General features: G+C 44.8%; 1 protein-coding gene across 1 annotated transcript; it reads right to left on the reverse strand.

Annotated features, from left to right (window-relative positions):
• Window positions 1-63: 63 nt before the first annotated feature.
• Window positions 64-23,735, reverse strand: tprn (taperin). Its single transcript, XM_020107392.2, has 4 exons — window positions 20,189-23,735; window positions 5,635-5,836; window positions 4,091-4,215; window positions 64-3,800 (listed from the first exon to the last, which is right to left on the reverse strand). The coding sequence occupies exons 1-4, from the start codon at window positions 22,367-22,369 to the stop codon at window positions 3,738-3,740; spliced, it is 2,571 nt and encodes an 856-aa protein (XP_019962951.2). The 5' UTR covers window positions 22,370-23,735; the 3' UTR covers window positions 64-3,737.
• Between the last annotated feature and the right edge of the window lie 44 nt (window positions 23,736-23,779).

A 23,779-nucleotide genomic window follows, 5' to 3' on the forward strand; every position in this document is an offset into this window, starting at 1 on the left:
AATAAAATAATTCATATCAAACTACGCAGATACTGAAGTCTGTGGTGGAAGAAACATAAAACATTTCTGTTTGTTCAAGTCATCTATTTATTGAGCTTTCATTTGTACAAGTAATGACATCACTTTTGTTTTTTGTATTTTATTTAAATTTTCCGGAATCATCGACGATAACTTTACAGTAAGCACATCTGCTGCGATGTAAGATTTACAGACGAGGGGAGGAAGTAAAGAAGGAACGTGACGGAGCTTCTACCACAGTGTGACCAACACAGAAGGAGTCAGAAGAGAAAACACTGCAGTGACAGAATGTGTCTGTGTCATCACAAAAGTTTCTTGCTGGTGTAAGATGGTCAGTGAAGTTTCCCACAATCCATTCTGCCTCTGACAGGAATCAGATTCCTCTCTGGGGTTTGGTTTGTTGAAGGCAGCAGTTGTTACCACACATGGATCCACAGGCGCGTCATGTGACTCCAGCAGGTTCCATCCAGATGCTGCCTTCTACGGAGCAAATTCACCTCAGACAACAACGAGTCATTCAGAAGCTTCAGCTCTGGAACTGCACATCGTGTGGAATTCACTGAATATTTTTAAATACATGCTGCACAGGTTTGATTTTCTACTGTTTCAAGCAAACATTAGTTTCCATCCATTCACTCATGGTGTGAAAATCTATGAACAGACTCCTGAAACTTCATCGGTCAGTTAACATCAAGTCTTCATCACTTATTATGAGGATTTTACTTCATGATGCAGATCAATTTGAAAAAGTCTTGGTCTTGATTTTATTTTATTATCTTAAACATTTCCATCCACTTTATTTGTATTATTCTTCTCCTTAAAAATGACAACATCTTTATTTATCTTTTATTCTGCTCTTGCTTTCTGATTTTAAATTGACTTCTTTGAATTTGTCCCTCTACAGCACCTTGACTCTACCTCTGGATGAAATGTGTTTTGAATTTTTTTAAATCATGTTGGTCTACTTTTAGATTTGATCATTTCAGATTTAAATGTATATATATATATAAGAGTCTTCTCGTAGATTTTCACGCCACTAAAATGGATCCGAATTTAATGGACACTTGGAAATATTAATACATTCAACCTTCTAAAACACAGTGGATTCCAAATAGTTTGTACTAATGTTAAATACATGCATTTCAAAAGTAACCATCAATTGTTGAGGCAAGTTAAGGTCAAATGTGAAGTTTGGACCCGTGTGGAAATGATAGATTGTAAATAAAGATGGACGACATGACAGGTTCCCGAAAGTGAAGCCCAATCATCTTGACCGCCCCCTGGTGGCTGGCTGCAGTCATGACACCTGCCACCTCCAGGTTAGTGGATGGGAGATGGACCATGTCAAATACATTTCTCTCAAAGATGGTTTCTGAGACTCGTCATCCATTTTGATTTACAGTCTATGGTGGAAACCTCCAAGTGGACTGTTTGTGGTCACAGTGGCAAAGGCTGACAATCATAAGACTTTCGTAGCAAGGCTGTGGCAGGGGATAAAAAAATGGACATGGCATCATCGGCAGTGCATTCATCACGTACGATTGAAGAGCTCAGTCCCAGAGACCGATTCGTTCATTGTGATTCGAGTGGTTGTATAACAAGACGCAAATAGTGGCTGTTGTTTTCGGAACAAAACTCTTCAGCTCTTGTTCTTTTAGTGCACATTCCCTGTCGCCTTCGTTCCCTCTCACGAGGCGCAAATCAAAGCTACAAGCATGACAGTGCAGAGACACTTAAAACATCCACGACTCCAAACAGATCATTTCCTAAATTCATCGGACAAAGACAGAATCTCATCTCCTAACAGCAAAAGTCCTCCAGAAAACTTCCTAATTATGAAAACAAGGTGGAAACTGTACAACAATACTGGCCGTAGGGTTGAAGAATGAATGTGAGGCTGTGACAGCAACACGTAAATCAGTTGGCATTATGAGTTTCTTTTTTTAAAAATCATCTGGAAACTTGGAGCATTCTTGTACTGTATATAAAAAAATCTTAATTTAAAAAAATCATCACACATTCTTTCAAACACACACACACACACACACATTCACTCTCACAAACATCATGAATGATCGTTATCATCATTGCCTTCATTACTTCAATGGAGCGGCGTCTTTCTCTGTGGAATGTTAAAGTACATGAGGTCCGACTGGAAGAAAAAAAAAACAAATAATAAAGATAAGAAATATCCAGTGGGCCTGTTTGGACCCGTCCGGTTTTTTCCATACCAGCAATGTTTTCTTTACAAAAATGTTTTTTTGTACATGAACAGGTCTCAGACATGCAAACTTCAACTTGAAGCAGGAATAAATACACAAGAAGCCAAAAGAAAAGTGTCAGGACGTCTGACAGCTTTTCATAAACATGACCACAGACTGTATCTAAAGATGGACGACATCACGGATCCCCTAAAGTGAAGCCAAAGCATCTCCATCGCCCCCTGGTGGCTGGCTACTGTAAAGGTCATAAACTCTGTCCAAACTGAAAAACTCTTCATATATTATTCTCAAAGATGTTTTCTGTCGTTTTTATTAAACGCAATGGCCAATATTTTGGGGCCTCCGGTGTAGAAGACAGACTCTTCGGTACAAAATGGCGGCGTTCGTATCCGGGATTTTTTGGCTTGGTGCCTGGATCGTGGCGGGAGGCGGAGACACGTCGTCCATGTTTACATACAGTCTCTAAACGTGACACAGAGAATTTCGAAAGAGAGGATATACAGAAACATTCTACAGTATGTTGCTTTGTTTTGTCACCAGCGTTACGGACGTACAGACATTTATTGGCCAAGGTCACTTCTTCAAGCATTTGATCGGGGATCAGAGTTGCTACTGGTTGACAGAAATCTCCCCCGGGTGCATATGTTTCCTCCCTCGTCACTAAAGGAGGAAGCGTGTTGAAGTTGCCCGCTGTTTGACTCGTCTACCAAACGTCTGGCAGCTCCAATACAGCATAGTCGGCTGGAAAATGTACAAAACTAAAAGGCATAGAGAAGCTTTACAGTAAGAGAACCCATGGAGGTGTTGGTTGAAACCAAAACATGCAGGTACAAAAACAAAGAAAGACAGTAAAACTACATTTGTGGCACCCTTAACTATTTTTGTTCTTTACTGTTTGAGTCTGCTATCGAGCTGCTATATGAAAGCGAACTTGCTCTCCAGGACCTACGCTTCTGGAGAATGACATGTTTCCATGCTAACACTGAACTCACCGTCACCATGGCGATACCTACACATGGGCACTGGTGGCTTCCTGTTCAATTAAGGGGTTTTTGGTCCCTTTGCCCATTAACGTCTCCCAGAAAAAAAAAAAACCGTGGCAAGCATTGAAGATGTGATGCGGACGTGGAGAGATGTGAAGCCAGTGGACGGAGTCGGGGGCCGACAGATCAACTGTCCAGGGTCGAGGGGGGGGAAAGACAGTCCAGCTGTTTTTGTCAAAAAGAAGGTGGAGCTCAAACATCAGCCACCTGACGAAACGCTGTCCTGCGCTGATACGCAGTTGATACCGTGGCGTGTGGAGGTACCGTGGCAGGAAATCAGCAAAAAAAAAAAAAAGTTTCCTTTCTGATCAGGACGATGTGCTTAGAGATGACGTGGAGCTGGAGGCGGGTCAGACCCAGATGTGACACGACTTCCTCTGCGTCTCCGGCTGCTGTTGGTCCCAACACCAGTGTGATGCTGTAAAGCTACAGAACAGCTGATTGGTCCGTGTGATCAGAAGTACAGAGCGGGCTCGCTGCTGTAGTCAGAGAGGGAGGAGCTGTCGGCCGGTGTGAGCTGAGAAAACACAACATGTGTTACATACACCTGGATATGTGTGATTGTAATGTCGGACTTTGATTCTTGGCGAGATGTAGATCGTATTGAAGCTGTGATTGTAAATATTAGCGATATTGAATTTAGAAACCAGAGATCAGATATTTTTCAAAGATGAAAATACAAGCTGGACATTACAAATGAGAGTAGAATGAAATACACAAAGCATGAAAACTGGGTGAAGCCGAGAAACTACAACACCCGACACTGGACTGAGAGAAGGTCTCTCTCTCTCTCTCTATCTCACTCACCATAACTTCCTCTGTCACCTGCGTCTGTGTGGAAGCGGCGTCTTCCTGGTAAACGCCGTCGCCATGCTTGTGCTCCTGCCAGGCGCTGAAGTCCACCGAGTGCTTGGGAATGTAGCTGGAAAGGTCTGAAATAACAATGAGACAAATGATAAACCGAGTTATCTCCATGTTCTGCGCCGTCACAGAAAAGTTTTGTCTTCTGCGTTTCAATAACCGGGCTGTGACGTGTGTTTACACTCTTTTCGTTTGGCTTACATGAAGAAGATACAGCATTTAGCAATTTAAAAAAAGAATGTGTTAATATTAATGATTTATACTGAGCGGTAAGAGTATTCGTCAGTGAGCGGATGAGGTGAAAGCATGAGTCCACAATTTTCTCTAATGCAGTTCAGAGTTTGTCCAGGAGGGGTCTCGCTCATCACACCCATCTACTGGGCGACACTTGCACCAAAGAGGGAAGTGATGCAGTTTATTAATAATTCCACTGTGAGACACTGAATAATTATTGTTATTTTTAATAATTATTATTATTTGTGTAATCTGGTTAAAACACACAAACCTCCATGGCAACGTGTTCTTCTAAACTATACTGTTACACACGAAAACTAATTTTCTCTGACGAGCACAAAGTTTAAACACATTTAAATGAAATAGATCTGGATTCTTATTTGGATCTGCACCAAAATTTGATATGTTTCATGGTTAAGTAGTTTTTGCGTAATCCTGCTAAAAAAAACCAAAGCAACTTCATGGTGGAGGTAAAACTCAACTCCGTGACTCATCTATGTTAAACGGTTCACATGGTTAATGGCGGCGAGGCCTCAGTCTGTAAGGCGATTAGAAAATAAACTCTCCTCCCGTTTGAATCTCACAAGAAGACACAGCCTGAAAATACACTGGACAACAATTCACACCAAGATGGATTCAAAGCGGCTCATGTTGCCTCGCTAATCTGTTTACGTGGTCATCAGTGGTGCATCAGGGGAAAGTGCTGAAGATAAGACTTTCAGTTCCCTCGTCCAAGAACTGCAGGATTTCAGTCTGAGTGGAACTGAAGACTTTATTTCTTCTTTATCTTTCCATCAGAAAATCCACAGTATAATCAATAATTGCTGTTATCTGATCTGCATTAAACTTTGGTTCCTGTCTAATTTCCTCTCTGCATAAATGCGTCCTTTGTTTTTTCTCCTGCTTCTAATTTCATTTCCTCGTCATGTGTTTCGTTTTTATTGATGTCACATGTTCCTAAAAATCACTGTCCCAACTCTATGTTTGCACAAATTCTATTTTATGACACGAGTTGTACAAGTAGGATATTTTTTTTTAGCCAAATGTTGCTTCAGAAAAAAAGTCCCAGATGTTTCGGGTTCCTCTCCCTGGGACCATGAATGTTAAAAGTTAACAGACATTAACGTGAGCGATCACTTTTCAGTTCAAGGACCTTTGTGTTGAACAAGTCATTAGGAATCATCTGGGGACCATGAACATGTGGATTCCATTTTCATGTGGCATGGACAGAGACGCTGATATTTCCGTCATCTCACCGTTGCTGTTGTTCGTGTGCGTAGGCGAGTTGGTGAAACTGGGTCGGGGGATGTGGATGCGTCCCACCATGCTCGGCTGTTCGTCTGCTACCTTGCCGTCTCCCTTCTCGTCCTCGTCCTCGTCTCCGCTGTCCCACGCGCTGTTCTCTGATGGATACTCATACGTGCTCTGGAGACTTGACTCGTTGAATGAGATCTTGAGCTGAAAGGTAAATAAATCATCATTATCAATAACATGGATTTGGGCAAATATGTTCATTTTCGGTGTCCTGGTTTTCGGGAATGAATAAAAACAAAAGGAAGAAAAATTGGACCAAGGGGAGAAGGAAATCGTTTGTTTCAGTTGTAAATACACGTTAACACTGACGTCTCTGGACTCACACTCTATTTTCACTTCACTGAAACCATAATAATTAAAACACCAGTTAACAGACTAACGCCAGTGAGTCCAAACCTTCTTCCCTCCATGTTTAGAGATTTGGTTTCACTGTGATAAAAATAACTTTTAATTATACAAACTATATAAACTAACCGAGGCAGCCATTTATGGTCTGTGTTGTCCAGCTCTTTGTTTACAAGCCAGATTTGTTTGCTGTGAAAACAGACCAGCCACCGTTTGTTTGTCGAAACGTTCGTTAAAAAGTCCAAACTTTACAGCGTTCACATTTCACAGACTCACATCTTATATCAACACTGACATCCCTCTGCTGAATCGACTGAGCAGACATGACACATTAACAGGTTGTTTCTTCCTTATTGCTGTAATTACACCTTCAGCGCTGAGCCTCATCACGTGTCCCAGCTCTTTGCTCACGCTGCAGTAACACCGCTTTAGCTCAACATGAAACAAACGGCTGATAACTTATTCATCAGAGCTCTTTAATGGGGATTCTTGCTGAGCCAGCTGCAGTTTGTTTAGAGCTTCCAGCGGCTGCATCTCCTCTACTGTGTGTGATCTCTAAGTGGGACAGGTGGCGGCCTCGCAGGAGCTCGCACTCTGTGATTGATCGTCTCGGGGCGTTTCACTGTTTGGCGTCGCTTCAGTGGTCTGCAAACATGGATCCGTGGGGTGAGACGGGCTCTTGCGCCGTGTGAGCCGGCGTGAACAGCGGCTGTGCAGCCAGAGGCCTCAGTGGTTGTAGCTGTCGGTGAACACACCGCCTGACGGGTTTCCTCCCAGGAGACGTCTCATCCCTTCAGGAGGAAGCGACTGTTCCTCTGAGAAGTTACTGCTCAGTTCTCCGGAAGTTTCCTTCTGTCTCAACATTAGTCGGATTAAAATCCTTTGTAACTTCGGAGCAGCTAACATCTGTAAACTTCACGTCCAATTAACTACAATACAACTGTTGATTACCGTCCATGTATTCCAAGGAGAACTGACGATTTACCACTAAACGCAAATAAAAATCAGCCGATATGAGCCTTTCACACACGTGTCGGTATCTGGGTTTGTGTTTGCTTAATTAAAATTCCATATATTTGGTTGTATTAGTGTTTTCTATTCATTTATAGTTATCTATTAAAAAGTTTGATTCCATGCAGCGTGCAGTTTTCTGTCTGCACCCACAAACCTGAGGGTTACAGTTCTAAGATGAGAGGAAGACCATAAATGATGTATAATGACTTACATGCACTCCGGCCACACATACTCACGTATATATATATATATATATCTACACACTCAAACACAAACACAGGTTTGTCCAATGCCGTCAGCTGACTGCTCTTAACGTACTGTACCTGGCTCCATCTACTCTGTAGGCCGTGATCTAAATCTGCCCTAATCTCCATCACAAGGCTACAAGACAGAAACTCTCACCTCCAACTCAAGACCGTGCAGAGTTTGCTCGTGACGTCAACTTCAATTTGACATTTTAAAAGCTTGTTCCATAACCTTCATGACTTCTTTGTGATCCATCACCGTGATGCGGGACAGTGAAATATGTCAGTGATCCTACACGTCACTAAATGAAACTATCTTTGAGTTTACAGACAAAACAGAAATAGAAGGATCTTCAGATGGTGGATGTTCCAGATTTACGGCCAACAGACAAAAGACCTAAAGACTGAAGACCATGGACCCACAGATTCAGAACGACAGCCTGCGGGACGCCACCTTTAGACGATTTCAAATTTCTTTCTATAAACCTCCTGGAACATTATAGCTTGAACACATCAGGTTTTAATGATTGAAACAGTTGCTGGTACCAGATTAGGGCTGATAACAAGATGCAAACAATTATTACATCTATTCAGAGAGGGATGACAGTTCTTTATGTCGGGTGGTGGCGTGGAGACAGACGTTCACAGGGTTCACGGTCTGTGGGCTGTCGCTGTGCTGGGTCTTTAGTCTGAAAGCTATGGACCCTTGTCCCTAATCTCTAGACCCTCATCTGGAATCTAGACCCCCCCCCCATGTAAAGCTCCAGGTTTTAACCTCTTAGCTGCAAACTCTCTAGTTCTACGTCTGCAGACCCTCATCTTTTATTTACAGGCTTGCTTGCAGAACTTGCAGACCCAAATCCTAAATCTATAGATCCAGGTTCCTTAATCAAACAACCTTCATTTGGAATCTTTGGACTCTGCATGTATAGACTGTGTTAATATATAAAGTCCTGGAGCTAAACATTATCATGCTGGGTTGGTTGGACCTTGTACCCTATCTATAGACCCTCATCTGTTATCTATAGACCATCTCCTTCTGAATCTGTGAGCTCTCCATCTAAAGATCCTTCTTTTGATTTGTCTGTCTACAAACCCCACCCTCTTGTCCGAGACGTCTATAGACCCTTGGGTTTAATTTATGGATTTGCACGCAGAACTGGAACCGTTGGACCCTCATCTTAAATCTGAAGACCTTCATTTCAAATATGTTGACGGGTCTTAACCTCTCAAATCTTTGGACTCTTGTCTTTAATGGGCAGACAGTCTCTGCCCCTGATCTGTAGCCCACCATTTTAAATCCATAAGGTTCTATATATTTTCTACATTTGTCCCTTATCAGTCATCTGTCTTTTTGTAATCTATGATGCCCGTCCATAGTTTCTAGACCCTTGCTCTAATTGAAACATGCGTCTTTAACCTATAGACTCTCAGTCTAGAGAATCTTTTGCTTAATCTATAAACTCATTTTGAATCAAGTGATCCATGTCTGTGATATAAAAACCTGACCTGAATGTATAAATCTAGAAATAAAGTTTGTCAGATCTATAGATCATTAGTCTGTATATAGACTTAATCTGTCTGTGAACCCTGTGAATTCATCAATGAGCCTTTACAACTACTCAACCATGTCAGTTACATCCAGTTTATTTTCAAGTAGGTTTCCTGGTAAGATATCAATAAAAATATCAGATTATAACCTCGTTCTGTTTGTTCCAGGGTTAAAGCTGTTTTCTTGATCCGATTAGAAGCTGAGCACGAACTATATCAATGAAAACATTCAAAGACGAGGGTCCAACTAAAAGCCCCGAGCTTTTAATACGGAACAAACTGAAACTGATAACAATTCTGTTTCAACTGACTGATCTCTCTTTTCAGCTTCTGGGTTTTCAATAAATCATCAGAGTCTTTCTTTCTGCTTTCTTCAGCCGAAACAGCACAATTCAAATGTTGTGCAGAGACATAAGCTCTGGTTCTGTGTAACCATCTTTAAAAACAGCCCTCTGTCGCAGACATCGACTATTTTTAGACCCAAACCTCCTTTTTTAAGTCCCTGTGTTGAATCTTACACCACAGAAAGTGTTTCCTTGCTAAACTGGCATCCTGTCTCGGAGGAAGTCTCTGGACGCCAAATGTGGGCCTATCAATAAATCAGGCTAGCCACGAGGCGCGCTTCCCATTTCACTGTCTTTCACTTTTCTTTCTGTCTGCTCTGCTCGCATGAGACTCTTTTCAGCCGAGACTCCTCTGCAGTGCCTCCGTTATCGGCCTTTCTCTGACTTCACGTTCCAACTGTTTAGCTGCAGCATTGATCCATTTTAGAGACGATGGACAAAGACAGAGGAAGAGAGAAATTGGGGTTAACACAACTGTTATCTTCACATCGTATGTAGTGTGTCTCTGTCTGCCTGCTGGTGCCCGTGTCGTGGCTCTGCTTCAGCTGCGCAGGATTAAAAAGGCTGCTCGTCTGTCCTCAGGCTATGGGACGGCCATCAGGGGCCCGACTCAGGCCCTTAGTTTTGCTTTGTCTTCATCAAAGACTGACTGTGTACTGCAGTTTGTGTGTGTGTGTGTGTGTTTGTACAAGAAGCAGTTGCTTTGCGTCAAAATTAAATGATGGAGAAATAAAATCTCTTAACATGCAACTTGTTTTGAAAACAGCACAGGAAACGTATCTGTGATTTATGGATACTGTCACTAAAGGAAGTACAGGAAACCCTGTCTGTGTGTGAGAGAGAGAAGATAAGAGCTTTGGAAAGACGTGATCGTAAAAGTCTTGAAATTGTTGCATGTAAGTATTCACCTGAATCAAAAGGTGTTAGTCTGAGCATCTCCGACACAACCACACAGACACATCAGATGCCGAAATGTATCCCACAAGTTCCTCTCTCATAACTTTCGTAGGCCGTGTTTTTGTTTTTTTCGACGATGTTCGCATGTTGTGCACGAGGCACAAATGGACATTGAGGGGAAAAAAAGAAGAAGCGAGAGAGAAGAAGAAAAGAGTCTGCAAATGAGATGATTATGACACGAATGTGCCGCGGCCATTTGGATAGATGGGAGTGGTGCCAGGAATTTTTCCAAGGCCACCCAGCATGGCCTCGTTTGGTGACAAGCAGTTCCTACTGAATGGACACACACACACATGCACGCACACACACACACACTGATCGAGTTGAGTTTGGAAGCTTCTACAGTGAAGCTACAGCACAATGGAGCAGTTTTTGTGGGTGTAGCAACACGTTAGCTTCCGACTTCTTCAAAATGAGTTTCTGCATCTATCTCAGTTTTGCCATATGTGTAGAAAAGCACCTGATGCCTCTGGTGCATGAGAAAACTATATTAAATATAGTTTTCTGCAAAAACACACACAACATGTGCGGTATTACAGATCTCGTAATGGACCACAGGTGTACAGTGGCTTGCAGGAGCCTGACATGTGCCTGATTAGAGCTAATCTCTTGGCAGGTAGATAATATTAGAACAGCACCACAATACACCGGCTGAGGGGTTGAGCTGCATTATCGCGTGAAGAGAGGGATCATAAAGCCTGCGTACATGTATTCAAACAAAGCATGTGGTGTACGTCTCGTAACTAGTGTGACACAGAGGATCACAAACAGGGAAATGAAGGATCAGACTAAAGATCAGATGGAGAAAATGTTCAGGTCACATTTCAAAATGTTTCTCTGTCGTTTGTCTGCTTTTATTCAAAACATCCATAGAAAACAGCTGTAGCAGTAAATTCATCTTAAATATCCTGACATCGGTATCTTTCTGGGGGATTCTCAATTACCAAGGCCCAACAGTCCCCTTATGAAACCATATTTAAATCTGCTACTAGATCTGGATTTTCATTTCAATATAAGTTAGAGATATCACTTCCATAAATATGCCGGATAGTTTTCATCAGTTATTTTCATCGAGATCAATGAATTATTCCCTCGTTCAAAATGTGCTTTCATAACAGATCCTGTATCTGATGTCTTCGTGTATTATCTACTCAGACTATCAACCACAAACACGCATCAATAGAAAGTGTCTCTCCTGCTTCATATAAGTTTTACTGACCTAATTGTTTTTGTGTTAATTGATGCAGCAAATTTCCTTCACTGATCTTCGACCCGAGACGACAAACTCGATTATGAGAGAAACTGATTTCACCTGCAAGTACAAAACCTTCGAGTTGGTGACCTGTAAATGAAAGGTCTGTTCACATCAGAGTAAAAAAAAATACAGCACACCTACTCAAAACCTCTTCAGTTGTAATCTACGCTGAAAGGTCACAGACGTAGAAGCCCTCGTGTGGGTTTCACTCGTCACGTACGGTCCACAGTCCGGAGTTGACTCAGCTCAGCGAGTGATTGAGTGATTGAGTGATTCCACCATTAATGAGCAAGTATCACAACGTGGATACAACAGAGGAGGTGGAGACTGGCATCGCCTGCTGCCCGTGCTGGTGGCAGCAGGCGATGCCAAATATGAAAATGTGTGTTTACACTCCCATGTCTCAAGATTGCGTGAGTCTGTAATTGTGTGCTTTTCATAGCTGCATGTGTGTGTGTGTGTGTGTGTGTGTGTGTGTGTGTGTGCTTTATTATCTGATTAATCAGACCTGGATGAGAGAGGAAACACAATTTACTTGTTTGTTACAACGACCCTTCCAATATCTGCCTGAGATCAGAGGAGACGTTTTAATATTCTCTCCCGCCTGAGAACATTTTTGTTGATAGGAGCAACGTGGCACAGACGAATTTAACCGAACACACTTTGTATGAAAGGTGAGACCGACAGGGTGGAGATCAAAACCTGCAATCAGCAAACTCCTCCTGACACACGCTGACGCTGTGGGAGAGTTTAGGGCGTTCAATACATTAAAGTTCACCTCGTATGAAAGCGTGAATGGTCGGGCGTGTCTGGAAGACAACAATCAGGACAAAGGACAACACAGGATCCCGAGCACTGGATCAGGATTATAGATATATTTATATTGACGATGGGTGTGTCTCAGTGTCCAGAGTGGATAAAAGTCACATGGATTTCAGGAAGTGAGAGCAAGGTTATTGTGTCAGTGAACTTTGCGTCAAAGATGAGTCTGTGATCAACAGTATCAAGGCAGCAAACGTCACCCAGCAAAGACAATGGAGATTGTGTTTATCGGAAGATGTTGCAACCAGAAAAACTTTTAGGAGGAAGTTTGCAGCATCAATGCATTTCCAAAGATCGACACAGTGTAAAACTAGACGCCAGGGCTGCACCTCTTCCGCTGTGACGTTCTGACGCACATTGAACTTTCAGCAATCTAAAACCGCTCCGTCACCGTGGAGTCTGAAAGAGGGACTGAGGTAAAAGTGGAACTTCCTTAACAGGATGCTTTCTTCTGTTCCACTGTGCTCGAACTCAGATCAGAACAGCAGACTCCTCCGATGTGAAATGAGTCGACTTTTTAGGTGGGTTTCATATTTTGATGAGGGGAAAGTCCTGAGGACTGTTGAAGTGGTCTTAGTCTTCTTTTCCTGACATGGCGAGATGAGGCATTAGCTTTAGCGGAGGTGTGCACTCTCTGCGGGGCCCAAACAATTTTGATTTTACATTTTAAAATGTAACTGGTAAATGTTTGGCTCAGTATTTATTGTGGTCACACAAAAATGTTTGTGTCCGTATCAAACACGAGAGTCACTGGATGGTGAGCTGTTCGCTTTGTGTGTCGAGTGCTGGGAAGCAGATGCTAAGATGCTAAGCTAAGATGGTGGAGATGGCGAAACATTACCTGATAAACATTAGCATTGTTACTCTGACCCTGCTAGCCTTAGCATGTAGCTCGTGTAAGTCTCACAGAAACACTGGGGTGGCTGTAGATTGTTATTGATCTCAAATATGATTTGAAACGAGTCACCGAGGCTTCACACTGAGCTTCATGAAAACACACGACTCCTCTCTTGTACATCAGACATGTTGAGTCTCCACACACAGATTTCAGTTTGCAGAAAAAAAATGCTTCTTGTAACAACTGCACATCCACCAACAAGAATCCACGATGTCAACCCTGACATCACAAAGTGTGTGTGTGTGTGTGTGTGTGTGTGTGTGTGTGAGGGAGACAGAGGAGTGTGTTGCTTATCCTGGAGTCGTAATGACAGGATAGAATGGCCGCGGCTCGTGTTGCCCTGGCGACAGGCGCCATGGATATGTGACGGAGGGAAACGGGAGAGTGGAGGCAAAAAGAAACCAACATGGCCGCTATTAGTCCTGTAAACAGACTAATGTTTAACGATTTACATGAAGAGGGACTCAGCGGAGAGTATTTGAATAAAATTTACAATAAGGTGACACGACATGAAGCTTCTCACAAAGCGTCCGGTTAACAACAGTGTTCTGTGTTTGTCAAAGCAGATGATGGACAAAACACTGGAGCCTGTATTCAAAAGTCAAGTGACCGCTTCCTGCTTCTTTCACTCAAATCTCTTGTTTCTTTTTATAAACTTTTCAGAACGCTCCATTTATAACATCCTCTGCTCTCAGTCTCTTCCCCCTCTCACACATGCACTCTTAAGATACACACACACACTGAATTAAACATGACTATGATAGTGGGGCTCTGCTGGGTGAATTCTAATTACTTTGCAGGGTTTGCACGTGTGACTAAAGGGCTGTGTGGGTAACCTGTGTTTTTACATGTGGGCGTTGTGTGAGTGTGTGTGTGAGAGAGAGAGAGAGAGAGAGAGAGAGAGAGAGAGAGAGGGAGAGAGAGAGGGCGTTTAACCTATAGCCACATAGCCGCCACAAGAAATAACAAGATTATTTTTAAACGGAAACCATGTTTGCACGGCATGTTGATCATGAAACCGCACGTATCATTAACTGTGCACGACAAAGACACGGTGTCGTTCTTAAAGTTGCTGGTGGGACTTCGATCAAAGATCCAGTGAAGTTTAGAGTTCCCCTCACTTGTATGCAGCGTTAATCCTCTTTCGACTCAGTTTCAGTTCTGTGATCCACGACTTTACTGGTTTTGCTCAGCTATTTTCATTATGATTATCACCAACACGAAAAGTCCTGCACTGGAACGAGTTCATAGATGTTTATATGTCCGTGGACAAAAAATGCTACTTGGGCAAGATGTTGGTGTAGGTTTAATCTACGGGGCAGGTCTGAGTACTTTCATTAGAAAAACACAAAGTACTGCAACAACAATGAGTTTTACGGACTGGGACAGGAATCGATATATATCTTAAAAGAATAATAAAGCATCAAACTGAAATGTAAATGTCTCTGTTTTTCTTGGTTCGTAGGAAGTTAGTATCACAACTTCAAATACTTTGTCCTCTCTCTTCACCTCAGCCTCAATAAAGGAAAACCAGGGTCCTTTGGATACTATATATTTTTTTAAAAAGGCAAGAGGAGGAGTGGTAGATTTCAGGAAGTGTGTGGGAGGAGAGGTGGGGAATGTCTGCTGGTGGTAAATAATTAAACACAATGGACTTTCACACCTGTAGTCCACACACACAATGTAAATGTAGGAGTGTGCCCTTTCATTGGCCTTCCTGTGTTCAGAGCCTTTAACCATTTAGGTTTGGGTATTTTTAACCTGCTGTATGTTTGACATTCAAGCAGAAGCAGAAAAAGTTTTCAAGTGGTTGTGGGTTTTCTAAACATGATGAAGGAAACAGCGTTCACATCCGTGCACAGAGGCGTGTGAGCCGAGCTATGAAAACACGACTTTGCTGTGACTGTTGCGGAGGAAGAGAAGTCAAACGAACGTGTAATTTATCTGAAAGGCACTTTTTACATGTAGGAGCAGGACACTTGACTTTAACTGTCTTTTTGTATCATTGTGTGGCGACAGTACATGATGTCCACATGCGCTTGGAAAGTTAGTTGATTTAATCCACGCAAAACTAAAACATTTTAAACTAATGCCCTTTCGTTTTGATGATGCCATGTTGAATCATAAGCGCTATCTGCACCATTAAATGACAATAACTGATTAGCTCCTTTCGTAATAACTGATTATTAGTTCAGACTGCAATTTGGCTCACTCTCCGATGCACCAGGGAAAATCCTGGCTAAGTGTGTCCGTGTTCTTATGATCCATTTACATGTGGACATGGTCATCAGTCACGATTCATAATTTCATTATTATGATTTCATTACAGCTATTTTTCCCTGCACACCCCCACAAACCTATCTGATGTGTTCAGGTACCAGTTCAACCACCAGGATGGTCTTTGTGTGACGAGTCAATAGTGTTTCACAGCATTAAAACGCTGGTTTTGGTGGATCTGCAGCTGCGTCCACAGTGATTCTACTGGTTTTATTAATAGAACAGACAGAAGTCAGAAAACATTCCCTTGTTTGGACGTCACACAGCACAATAATGATCTCCTCCTCAGACGTTCATCCGCTAAAGGTTAAGATTCACCCGATCCTGACCCGTCCGTGCTATTGCATCACAGGCCATTCCCATGTCACCCGTAATCCCACAACGCCTTGTAAGGCAATTTTCTTGTGTCACACAGAAAATAGTAAACGCACACAACCGCAAAGACACAACTTGCAACTGCACACACTCAGATATCAGTGCCCTTCATACAAAAAGGCCTGAAATGTCCCCCAAAAAACTTTTTGGATTCTCTCTTGGCCCATTTTCCATCCTTCCAACAAGTTTGGTGGAAACGTGTCGAGGAGTTTTTGTGTAATGCCTCTGAAAGACAAACACACAATAACAGACAGGGGCGAAGACAAAACCTCGTAAATGAATGGGCGGGGCTTCACATTGTGCTGCCTTCAGTGGATCTTTACTGTTTTCTTTGTCTGGTTGGGTTTTTCTTCGTATTACTTCGACTTGGAGTCGCAAACGTTTGCTCTCTTTATCCTTTTTCTGCTCGACCAACAACTGGCCTTTCAAGAATCACAGTCACCAAACTGAATGTTGAGGTTTTTTTTAACCAACTCAGTTCAGTGAGAAACCCTGAATCAGCCGTAGAGTCACTGGTTATGGTCAGAAAATATGCTAAAGATCACGGCATCACAGCTAATTTGTAATTATATTTGAGTCTTAAACACAGATTCAGTTCAACTGACTCTTTCGCAGTTTGTCTGATCCGCACCGAACAGGTTAACAGTAAAAGCACCTTAAGTTCAGTTAATATAATCACAGGCTTTTGTTAATTTAAGATTAATAGAAACTAAACACAATATCAAACCCAATGTCAAACTACCAGCAGAGTAATTGTCCCTTGTCTGACTAATCATCATTTACAATGACAAACACACGTCCTCTTTACCACACCTCATCATTATCTTGATGGATGAATCATTATTACACATAAATGTGCTGCAGCAATTTAAAATGAGAGGTTACTTTGTGCAAATACACAGAAATGAACTCTGGGAAAAGGCGGGGTGCACCATAAAACCTCTTCCTCTTTCCTCCTCTCTCTCTCTCCCTCTGGATGTTACACTGACAGCCACATTGATCTGTCTCCCTCTTCCCATAATAACCAGTCAGAGGGAGCAGAGACTTCAAAAACAAACCACTCTGCCCCCCCCCCCCATGCCTCGCTGCCAGCTGCACCTCTCCTCGACAAAGAGCGGCCGCATCCACCGCAAGGGTGAAGAGATCCCAATCCAATCAAAGTGCAGATGGAGACAGAGTCAGTCCTGGTCTCTGTATTTCACTAGAACGCCAGAGTCGATTTTATGCAAATGCCGGAGTGATGCGTTACAAGAAGCTGCACTTGACCTACATAGCTCTTCCACAATTCCTACCCCAATACAGCGGAGGAGATCAGAGGAAGCTGGAAGCAAGGGGACAGGCCTTATTAACCACCGCCGCGCAGGAATAAAGCAGTGCACTGTGGGTAGAGGAGAAAAAACACAAAGCCGAGTGGTGCTTGTGGAGCGATACAGATGAGTACAGGAGGAAATGTGCTGGATGTGGTCCAGCACACTGCACTCACACAAGTCTTGAGTGGGTTGAGAACTCATGGAGAGAGGGTACCGAGGAAAATATATTTGGAAAAAGAGCTGATGATCTGCTTCGGTTCTCAAGGTCCTGACGTGCATACGGAACATTCTCTTCCAGCCAAGTTACTCGTAAAAAATGGTTTGGTTTTGCTGGAAAGAAAAAAAAAAACGATCCAAGACCAGAACCCTGAGCCGAGGCCGTTCTCAGAGGCTGCTCTCACACAGAAGCGGCACTGAACAAAAATTCCACACAAATTATACAGGCCAGGCCAAAGCCTCGATGCTTTTGTAATTGCTTGCACAGCCCTGCCCAGAAAAGAAAGGAGGAAAAAAAAAATCTGGGCCTTGATGATGACCAAGAAGAGCAGACAGACAACAAAAGAAGAAAGTGTTTTGTTTGGGAGCATGAAGGACACACAAAGATGTGTTCCTGTCTCATGGCCACGCTCACGGCTAATCTACATGCACATGTGCACACGATAAAACATGCACAACACAACCGGTTAACGCAGACGAGTCTGCAACCTGAATATCCATCATTGTGAAGTCATGATGTGCAGACAAGCGTCGCACCAACCCACAGGACTGTATCTTAAAATCTACGACTTCTTTAAAATCCCAAACTTTCCACTGCAGAGATTTACAAATATCCATTTTAAAGGAATGGTGCAGGAATTAAAACATTTTGGCATCCTCCTATGTTCAGTACGTAGCCTGTGGGTATTGACATTGTGGGATAGTGCGGTTTGGAAAATACCAGAGATTCTGCCCCAAAACCAAATCTGTACTTTATAATATACCTTACTTTGCAAGATGTAAATATTGGGAAACTTATTCTCTATTTCCTCTCTGCTGCCAATGAATTAAATGGAATCTTAAATCTAAGTGGCTGCAGAGTTTCCACTTGATAAAATCTCAAGTTGGCCACGTTTCTTGCCCCGGTTGTAAGAGGTCGTTAGATTTACTTGGGGAGCAGAGGATTACAGCAGAGCCGGTCAAGGGAACCGGACTGAGTGCCAACATCACAGAGGCTGTGAAACAGGAGCAATTTGCAGCGGCACCTTTGCCAACCAAAGTGGCGGGCATCTGATTATGATCGCAAAGATCACCGTGATGGCCAAAACATACTTAGCCATCAGTCAATCCTTAGAAAGTCTCTGGACTGAGGCGCTGCCAAAAGGGCTCAAGATATCCAACATGGAGGGTTTGAAGAATTGTTTTCATCTGTTTATTTATTTGTTTGTTTGTTTGTTTGCAGCATCACAGAAAAAGTACTGGACGGATTATCACAAAACTTCTTTTCAGTTTCTTTATATTAGTGTGATTGGATGTTTTAGTGAATCTAAATGTAGTTTCATCAGGGATGTTGAGCCCTGAGTTCCATTCTAGTTACGACTCCTCCAAACTAAGGCCCAACAGTCTCCTGATGAAACAACATTTCAACCAGCAATATATTTCCCACACTCATGACTCCAGTCCTCTGAATAGGCCTGATTTCTTTCATCAAGATCCACAAATTACTCCTGAAGAAATTGTTAAAAAGTCAAAAAACACTATTTCACAGTGTTAAAGAAAGTCGTAAATTAATTAATACCTCTAACGGGACATCCGTTCGGTGGTTTTTGCATAATCCTGCTGACAAACAAACAAATCAACCAGCCAACAAACAGAGGGACAGGGGTGAAACCTCCTTGGCGCCAGGAGAGGTCGGGTGTTGTTCCAGACTCGACAACCGTGCTTACACGCTCCACACCCTGAACGTGGAAACCAGCTCCATAAAACCTGTTACGTAAAGTAAAAATTAAAGCCACTGGCTGTAATCACCGGCTCCCTCTTCGTCAGCAACTTAAACAGCAGCAATAATGCTCGGCACACACACAGGCTGATCCAGAGCAGCGCCGGCCTGCAGCACTCGCACAATTAATTAGAGACATTCTCTGATATCTGATTAATCAACCAATAGGGATGAAACAGGAGCAAATTAAGGACAGACCTTCGCCAAGCAAGCACCAGATACCCGATTATGATCGAAGATAACGGTGATGCCCCAACACACACTGTGTTATCATTTAATTATGGGGAAGGCCTGAAGAAATCTCAGCTCCGTACAAAAACACAGATGAAGTAAAAAAGTGTGACAGGTGAGAGCAGGCCTGAGAACTGAACACAGCCTTGATAAGATTGCTCAGTCAATAGGCTTGGAGGGGCCGCCTAACCCAATAATGCACTCTGCAACAAATAACACGCTTTTGTGAGACGACGATCTACCAGGGAAAAAAAAAACTGCCGCCTGTCGTTTCCAAGTGGCTGTGCGAACAATTTCAATCCACTTAGGCATCGAACCTAGAGAGCGGGTCAAGTGATGGGGTGTGGAGATTTGATGCTGACACTCACACTCGCAGCACACTCAGGAATAACTGAGAGGATTAACCATCGGGTGGATGGATACGCTGCCTGAAAAGCACAGGTGAGAGATGGAATGAAAGCATAGATAGTTCCTGTTCCTGTCGGACGCCTGACGACTAAATTTAGATGAGAGGAAACTTTAAAGATCCCTCAGGGAGGATTTGGCACTTCTTCTCCTGCATGAGACTGAAACAACAATACTACTACTTCCTGTGTGCTGCAGCATTAATGTGTTCTCTGAAGGTCAAGGGCTGCTAATAATTATTATTTCCGCTATTGATCAGTCTCTTGAACGTCTGTTTTGACCGACTGAGTGATCAGCTGGTATTTTAAACGACAGAAAATATTAAACAAATGTCTGGAAACACAAAGATATTCAGCCGACAGAGAAAATCAGTAAATCCTCACAACTGAGAAGCTGGAAGAATCTGTGTTTGTGCTCTGAAGTGACCTAATGAATTCATTTATCACCAAAACAGTTCAGAGGATAACACGTCAGTTCAGTTTTTATTCTCACCTTCTTGCCCGTGGAGCCCATCTTAGAGAGGCAGGACTTGGCCAGAGACTGGTATCCACCGATGACCTCAATCTCCTCCACAGCAGGGTAACGCTTCTTCAGCAGGGACCCCAGTTGAGCGTATGGGGCCTGCGGAGGTGTGGACCCCGGCGGGGCCTCAGATGAGCTTTCCTGTTGGGGCTCAGGTGAGCTCACCTGGGGGTCCACCCTATGTTTAGGCACCACAGTGAAGGTGTTCCCCTTTCTCCTCTGCACCATGGGGCTGGGAACAGGGACTCGCTGGGGCGGCTCCACCTCAATGTCATCTATATTTGTGACTGGCAGCTGATCCATGGGAGGTTGTTCTGGAGCCGGGGAGGGGGCAGGGGGGGCGAGAGTGTCTGAGGAGACGGGAGATGAGGCGGGTGGGGAGAAAGGGGGGGAAGATGGGACAGCCACAGAGGAGGGGGGTGAGGACAGGGCAGGAGGAGAGGAGGGAGCTGGGGTGTGATCAGGTGATGGAGATAAGGGTTCTGAGGGTGGAGGAGGTGCAGGACTTGTGGCAACAGCAGGAGGTGGTTCAGGCTTGGATAACCTGACTACCCTCTCCATCTCCTCTTCCAGCTCCTTCTCCTCCTTCCTTTTTGATGGTGTCAGACTGGGTGTTGGGGCGATGGAGGTTGGCACTCCTGGCACCTCTGCCACTCTGTGAGACGGTGAAGACTTGATCGAGCCAGGCGGCATCTGGCTGCCTGTTGCAGGTATGGCAGCCAGCCGGCGTTTGGGGATCACTGTGAAGGTGTAGCGGGACTGCAGGCGCAGGTTTGCAAGGGCCCGTGCCTGGGTGTCCCCATCGGGGATCTGGTTGAGGTCCGGCTTTGGGGAGGGACGGATCTCAAAGTCGGACGAGGAACGCGTCACCTTAGATGAGACGGGGCTTGAGGGGGACTCGGCACGGGTACGACGGGTCTCCGGAGAGCATGGCACCTTGGGTTTGGGCGACACCTCAGTGGCCTCCCAGTCTCGCTCTCGGGTGAGCTTGGTTGCCCCCCTGTCTGGCTCATCTCTGGAGGCCACGCCAGGGCCCCCGCTGTCCCCAAACCGCTGACGGAATGAGGACACAGACTGTGGGGAGGCTGTGGAACGCTGGGGGCTGCCTGGCTCAAAGGCAGCGGGCTGTGGCTTTGGTTTGGAAGAGCAGGGGCTCTGGAAGACGGGCGAGGACGGGAGGCTGCTGCCCGGGCTGCCCGGTCTGGGCTTTGGCACCAGATCTGGCTGTGGCTTGAGCCAGGGTCTCGGCCTGCAGCCGGCACCGCAGTCCAGCTCCAGCAGGTTCTCCGTGCTGTGGGACTTCTTCTGCAGCTTCCCGTAGTTGCTGTCGAACTTCTGCAGCATCCGGCTCACCCTGCCCGGACCCTCACCTGAGTCGTACGGTGGGGTCACGTGGTCGGGGCGGCCCAGGGTGCTCAGGTTCTCCTCACTCTTGCTCAACGTGGTGTCATAGATCACCACCTCCTTGGCTCTTATCTCGGTCACCGCGCTCCCTCTCTGGTCCAGGAGGTCGTTCAGGGAGCTGTAGCTACTCACGCCGTTCTGCTGCCACTTGGACCCGGGTTTCACCGCCCCGGCTTCCGGGAAGTAATCCGGATCCGATTCGATGATGATGATGTTCTCGGCGCGGATGGTCCGTATGCCGGGCACGCTGCCGTACAGCTCCAGGATGTGCTGCACCGGGCGGGCTGCGTTGTCCCGGTCCTGCCGCCTCCTCCGCTCCTTCTCCAGCTTGATGAACGGGTTCTCCTCCAGCGGGCCCAGGCTTTCCTGCAGCACCAGGCTCTCCTCCCTGGATGTCGTCGTCTCCGCGGCCGCCGGTCGTGTCTCTTTGTTGTTGACGAAGTGTTGGCTGGCGGTGGTGATGGTGTAATTCCGCCCGGACCCTCCGCTCGGTCCTCCGTCTCTCTGGGCTCCAACGCCTCCATCTCCTCCACCGCCGCCGCCGCCGCTGCCGTTCACGCTCCCGGTCGCCTCTCCGTTGACCCGCTGCGGGCCCGCGCCGCCGCCGGGGCTCGTCTCCGCGGCACCGGCTGCTCCAGAGCCCTTCGCCTTCCTCCTCTCCAGGATCTCTCGCTTCCAGGCCGGCATCCTCGGGCTCTCCTGTCCGGCCTCTTGGCGGAGGACGCGAACGTCTCCCCCACCGGACATCGCAAACGGTTGCTGGAAGGGGGATGGGGAGGACTCCGGGGCTCCGAGGCGGTGTCGCCGCGGCTGTGGATCTCGTCTCCGGCTGTGACTGTACCTGCAGCGCCGCTACCTCGCACTCATCCCCGCCGTCTCTCTCCTCTGACTCCGCTTCCTCTGTCCGCACGGCCCCTGAACGCGGCTCCGCCTCTCCGCTGCAGCACGAGCCCGCCCGGCCCATCCCACCGCGCTTCCTGATTGGACGCTGCGGCTCGCGGACACGCCTTCTCTCTATGTGCCACTCCCGTTTCTATTGTTGACCGGGTGGAGGACGGCCTGTCAATCAAACGTGATATGTTCAATTACAATCCGCCAATTTCAAATAATTTATATTCACCTCTCATCAAATGATTAAATGTAGATTTCTTGTGAGTATTGTTTCGTCTCATTCTGAAGAATCAAACTTGTCATTGCGAAAGGTTTAAATGTTTTTATTACTGTTATAAGTAGTACGTATACCCATTTACTTATATTTTCAAATCCATTGTTTTCCTTTCAAACTCACATCCACATAATAAAATAGTTTTGGCCCAGATCTGACCCACATACTGTGTTCAATGTCTGCCAGATAATAAGTAAGTATAATATTTGTTGTGCTATTCGTGCCATATTCACCATTTACCACATTAGCCACTTTAGGTTCACATCCAGATTACACCTGGCCAGGACCACCGCATGTTCAAACAAGGCCTCACATTTGTTGTTGGATGTGACCGTGGCTCACAGACTGACCGTGGCTCACCGACTGACCGTGGCTCACTCAGCAATTGTCGATGGCGATGCCACCTGCTGCTAATCCTGCTGCTGCAAACACACGAGCTGAGGAGGAGCCTGCTGCACATGAATCAGCACTTAGAGGGCTATTCTTGGGTACTACAGGAGATTACTGTTCCTCATCAAACATTTATCACCAGGCCATAATTAAGAACTGCACTGACTGAAGAGTGCAGAGGAAGAGAAATAAAGAAGTGCACAAGTAAACCAGTCAAATGTGCATCATTTCATTTTAAAACCAGGCTCGAGAGGTGGAAATTCAAATGTAATCTGTTTTGGGAGCTTCTGGAGGATACAAGGGCCCATCATGATATTTCTGGGATTCAAGGGCAAGGTTTAAATGTCATAAGGAATGTATATTCTGCTAATTATATTTAAAGGCTCATGTTATTTATCGATGTATTGAATTTCAAAATGTAACTTTTAACTGTTTTAGCGCAGTGTGCACAGGATTTCTACAAGAGGACTTTCACATCATCCTGACTGTAAAACACAAACATTATCGATATAAAGGAAGACGGTATAATTTACAAGCTGTTTCCTGCCAAGTCACAGAAAACAAAAACACCAGTATGTGGTTTACATTATGGTTTTTAGTTC

This window comes from Paralichthys olivaceus, chromosome 18 (genome assembly GCF_024713975.1).
Source record: "Paralichthys olivaceus isolate ysfri-2021 chromosome 18, ASM2471397v2, whole genome shotgun sequence".
In the NCBI taxonomy this organism is placed as follows: domain Eukaryota; kingdom Metazoa; phylum Chordata; class Actinopteri; order Pleuronectiformes; family Paralichthyidae; genus Paralichthys; species Paralichthys olivaceus.

Coding starts and splice junctions, on each gene's coding strand:
- tprn (XM_020107392.2), bottom strand. CDS start 22,369: ATGTCCGGTGGGGGAGACGTTCGCGTCCTCCGCCAAGAGGCCGGACAG. Junction 4,216..5,634: donor GCACACGAACAACAGCAACG/GTGAGATGACGG, acceptor TTGTTATTTCAG/ACCTTTCCAGCTACATTCCC. Junction 3,801..4,090: donor AGGTGACAGAGGAAGTTATG/GTGAGTGAGATA, acceptor GTGTTTTCTCAG/CTCACACCGGCCGACAGCTC.